The sequence below is a fragment of the Trachymyrmex septentrionalis genome, unplaced genomic scaffold, assembly GCF_001594115.1.
Source record: "Trachymyrmex septentrionalis isolate Tsep2-gDNA-1 unplaced genomic scaffold, Tsep1.0 scaffold87, whole genome shotgun sequence".
In the NCBI taxonomy this organism is placed as follows: domain Eukaryota; kingdom Metazoa; phylum Arthropoda; class Insecta; order Hymenoptera; family Formicidae; genus Trachymyrmex; species Trachymyrmex septentrionalis.
In genome coordinates this window covers 3,856,722-3,862,005 of record NW_017306059.1, presented here as the reverse complement: position 1 = coordinate 3,862,005, position 5,284 = coordinate 3,856,722, and the positions used below count along the sequence as shown (strand labels likewise).

Below are 5,284 nucleotides of genomic sequence, written 5' to 3'. Positions count from 1 at the left end.
TATATATATACATATATAATTATGTATGTTTCATGATTTCTTTCATTATTACGCGGAATCTAATCCGTTAACCCAATTTGATTTTATCTAACGACATTGTGTTGTGTGTTCTGTTGCGACATCTCGGCACGACAACAATATCATTTAAACATCGCAATTGCATCGGCATGGAACGCATTGCCATGCATAGAAATCATCAAGTGAGACTTACCTGTTACCGGATGCACACCTCTAATCAACGCAGGTTGCCATTGATCAGGTGCCGTTGGATCATAACGTCATCAAAGGAATATCATGCAGCCTTTATCTGTAAAAAAAATTCAAGCAATTAGACTTACAAAATAAGAACCCTTGAGGTTGTCGCTAATGAAATTATACCGAATAATTCGACTACGGTTGAGAGACGCTCGGCGACGTCGCTCGGTTTTGTCGGTCGTCGAGCGCCATCGAGCAAGCCGCGATACCGCCGATTTTTCGACGACGTTAGAAAAATATCGTAAACTGTGATGACAGAACGATCACGTAAGAAGAGATATCTACGCTCTGAAAGTGACTCGAAATAATAAAGAATAAATTATCAGGCGAGAAAACGGATTTCACATCAAACAGATCGACCACCGTGAAATATTCCCGCGACGGTGATTGTTGCGTGGCGCGATGGGAAGTTACGAATGCATCGAAGTGAGATAAAAAAAATATATAAAACTACAAAAATAAAAAAACAAACACAGAATTGCAAGCGTGAACCGCGTAGGTATGCCGCATCAGGAACGATGGCATCCGTAAATGATAAGTGTCAACGACTGTTGTTGGGTGTAGGTCAGGAGAGACTCCGTTGATCAAACAACGTAAATGTCTTTTCCATTAGTTGAAATTTACTTTCCCATTTAGCGACAGTCCGTCACGTATGAAAGTCGTTAGAGGTTGTGCCCTGAGACCGCGGTAAACATCTGGGTCATCGCTATTGTCCTATATTTCCATGATCATTAAACATTTTGACAGAAAAATGCCCGAAGAATGTAGGAAACATGTTGCAAACATGTGGAACGGGAAGGGGTACGTAATAGAAAAGAGGAGACACGTAAGGGAAATGTTATGATAGGAGGCCATCCCGTCTGTTTCCGATCGCGGTATCGTTCCGCTGGCCTACGCAAATGCAACGTTGTGCAAGGGGATCACGGCGTGAAATAAGAGCGACGAGGTGTGAAAACGAGACCGCGGAGCCACGGTCCGTTTTCTGGACGATCGACCAAAGAAGGCGAAAGGAGCTGGCGAGGAGCTCGCGGAATAGGAACGGGCACGAGAGAGAAGGAGAGATAGAGGCAGGCGAGAAAAAGAAGAAAAAAAGAAGCAAGCGCGCAAGAGTTTTCCGCTCGTTGAACGTAACACGCACCGCTTTGCCACGATCCAGCGATTCGCGCTCGCGCTGCGCTGCAAAGCGGCGCATTATGCAACGCGCTTCTTCTCTTACTCAATCGTGCGCTCGATCGGTGTAGGCGAACGATAAAGATTGCATCGTCGACTTGTCAAAGATACCGCGCGCGTCCGATCTACTTTTCGTTTCCGTCGTGTAGGACACGACTCATTAGAAGAAGCATCGCATGATTGGTATAGTAGTGTCGCAAATAGAGCTTCAGTGTAGTAGTATACCTAATAGTCCGTTAGTTTCTAATATTTCCTAACAACGTTTTCTCACAAATCGTAGAATCGTTCGGAAAATATTAATACGAGAATGATAATGCAACATCTCAAGGACTAAGTGAAAAAAAAACTAAATTATTTTAAACGTAGGGCGAAGACGCTTGAAAAAATGTTCGCCGCAAGTTTTGCCTTTTTGCCATCTTAATACTGTTTTTTAATATCACAAAGACAATATATCTAGTGAATGGAATTAATTTCGATATCGTTGTATACAATTATCTTGTTTACAATTGATAATTTTGATTATGTATGTATATATATATATATATATTTTTTTTTTTTTTCTATATTATCAATGAAAATGTTCAGCGTCTTTTAAGAAAACTTCTATATTTGAAAAGTCTAAAAAATAGAACAATACATAACTTGTTAGGAAGATCGTGATTACAACTTATGTAAATATCAATTGGATTTTCCCACCTGTGAGTCAATGCTAAGAGAAAAAATAAATTGAAGGGCTTAGTGTGGCAGTGGGTTAACCTACATTTTGTAAAATAAAAATGTGTGTTAAGTCTACACGTTGGAAAGCATAGGCAAAAGGAACGGGAAAGGAATAACAGTATTACTACACGGTTTCTGATATATTGAAATCTGTTATTCCCTGTTCTCCTATTGCTTTTCAATTCTGCTGATATCCACTGTTTCCAATCTCACTTTAACTTTTATTTTCTCCATTTTTATGAAATGTAAGGTTAATCCATTGCTGCGGTAAGTCTTTAAATTATTCTACAGAATGGTATTATAAACATTTAAATTACACTGAACAACGAGATTTCTGTCCGGATGTCTTTAACATCAAAAATGTTTATCTGATTTAATTGTCGAAGTAGTGTGTTCACGTTCCAATGCAAAATAATTTATTTGTACACAGCCAGTTTGTCAACTGTGCACTCAGAAATCAATTGTAATTCTATTGCAGATGAACCAACAGTGCAAGGTGTGTGGCGAACCAGCGGCTGGCTTCCACTTCGGTGCATTCACCTGCGAGGGTTGCAAGGTGAGTCTTACTGTTTAATTTTTCTCTTTCTCTCTGTCTTTTTCTTTGTTTCTCTTTCGCACAATTACGCAGAGTGCAAGAGTAAGTTGAAAACCAATCAACATGCGATTATATACAACGCGAATTTTGTGCTCTATTTAAATTTAAATTCACATCACTACGGATCACATCTCGACAGTGAAATGCTTTTAAAATCTACTTTGTGTCTAAAAGTTACTTTTTATATAAATACTTACGTTGTATAATTATACTATAATTAAAAATTGTTTTAATTAAAAAGTATTGTGTCAGAGTTTTTCAACCGATATATCACGGCTCACTGATATATCACAGAAAATCTCCAAAGTATACCGTAAAAATTTTAGAGAAGATTAAAAAAGCAAAAAAATTTAGAAATAAAAAAATGATTAAGGCGGCGAAATAAAAATGATGAAAATTTTGCGAATTACCTAAATTATATTGTGTTATATACGGTATCTAATAAAAGATGTTGACAATGAGTACTGAAGCGTGTCCACCTAATTTATACGTCATTATTTTTACCTCGATAAATTTAGCTCGTCGTTTAATGTGCCGTTAATTGAGAAAGGTTGAAAAACGCTGATACATGCAAATTGAATGAAACATAAATGATGACATAAGATCGAATCTGAACTTGTATCTCGTACTTTGCGCCGTATGCTCGAGATATCACACAAAGAGAGACCCGCGTTCCAGAGAATCGCTCTACCGAGAGGCAATGGACATAAAGAAAATCAGTCTCACCGTCGAAAAAGCGAATCCGCGATCGAGAGGAAAGAACCTCGTTCCTGATCTATCGCTCTAATAGCCGAGTTTTCCTCACCGGTTTATTTACGCTCTTTCTCGGCCGCCGCGATGGAGAACTGCGCTGCCAGGGCGACGCTCTTTCCCGCGGTTTCGCAAAAGCCCACAAGCCGGCAACGAGCGATCGCTTTCACGAAACGCTCCGTGGCCGAGGTTAAACGTTCGGCCAGGCATGCGTGTCAACCTGATCCGAGGTGGTCCGGCCAAAGCAACGAATGTACGTGCGCGTGATTCAGTTAAAACGCAACAAACTGATCCTCTGCGTCGCATCGGCGTTGAAAAAGTCGCTCGCTCGAAGCGTGAAGCGCTCGAGGAACGAGCTGAAGCGAGAAAAACACGTTGACGACGGGGGAGGATCGCGGAGGTCGCGCGGAGGAGGGAGTGAGCTGACATGCTACGATGGGCCTGAAAACGAAAATAACGAAACGAAACAATGTCGTGCTGACGTAACCGTGAACTAGGGCGGAAACAATTGTGGCGGACAAGTGCGAAGCGCCGGAAGCGGCGTCTCGAGGCGGCCCAGCAATCAGGAACGAAAATGGGGGGGCTTCTCTCGCGTGCGCCTAGGGCTCCCTCCTGCTCCCTCTTTTCCTGTTGAATAATTAGCTCTTAATTAAACTCTTAAATGTGGAACTACAAACATCTCGTAGCTGAACGCTCACTATGAAAGGCAAAAGAGGCTGGATCAAGGGAGAAATAAAGAGACGAGTTTATTTCGAATAATTATCAACTTTCCCTCAGCGAGTTAGCATCACAGCTGGTCGGCATCCGTTGGTCGAGGCAGTTATCTTTGAATTCATTCGAATTTATAAGTGTACGGGGCCAGTCCAATTTTCCAAATTCTTGGCTTTTTTTTTTCCTACCTCGTGAGCATACTAAACGAGTTTCCCCCAAAGGCCCAATAATTGTCGAAACGTAGTGCTACGAAACGAGCGTAGCGTGGCTTCCAAGTAGGACCGTTTGCATAACTTCGACGTGCGCGACGAACGAAGGGGACGTACAGCCGGGGCCCGGGGAAAGGGGAACAGATAATAACGGTAGCATTTTCTCAATTGTGTCATCGCTTCTGAAGCGTCGCGCGTTCCTTTTCTTCCTCGCGTAAGCATCGCCGCCCGGCAAGAAGGTGGAGGACAAACGACGACGACATCGACGGCGAAAATAAGTGGGACGCGATGCCGGCCCATGGGTCTCGGCAATGCGCGCATCGGGACCACCAGGCCGCAGGAAGAGCTCGTTTCCAGGACAAACGAACCAGAAACGATTAATAATATGGCGTGCGTACGGGCAGAAAAAGCGAAAGTGGACGACGCGGCCGCGCGCGCGTCCCTTTAAACGCTCGCCGATTCGCGATGTGACAGTCCGCTGCTGTGCACCGAGCGACATATAAACCGCGGCGATTGGGAAATTCTAGCCATCAATCCAAGCGAGGCGAGCCGAAACTCTGGTCTCGCAACGATCTCACTGTAAAAAGCAATAGTTGGCAATAGCGGTACATTTTAAACGATACGTTTGACACCTTGCACAAAATTAATCTAATATTATCTAATATTATTATATATATATCTGTTCTTAGAATAAAGAGAGAGCATTCTATAAAATATTTTCTCCGCGTGGAACGCAATTTGGCAATTTGTTTTGTTATCAGAGAGGATCTATCTTATAGAATTAAATTAAGACCACGCGATTCATAACTATTGTGAGATATATAGATAGTATTTTTGTGTGTTTCCCTTTATGCAAAGAGAGAGAGAGAGAGAGAGA

The 5,284-nt window shown here is 42.1% G+C and overlaps 1 protein-coding gene across 1 annotated transcript in view; it reads left to right on the top strand.

Annotated features, from left to right (window-relative positions):
- Positions 1–5,284, top strand: part of LOC108755312 (knirps-related protein-like) — a 12,564-nt gene that overhangs the window by 4,533 nt on the left and 2,747 nt on the right. The window contains exon 2 of the mRNA XM_018498236.1: positions 2,621–2,698. Coding sequence (XP_018353738.1) covers positions 2,621–2,698 — 78 coding nt within the window. The remainder of the gene's footprint in view (positions 1–2,620; positions 2,699–5,284) is intronic.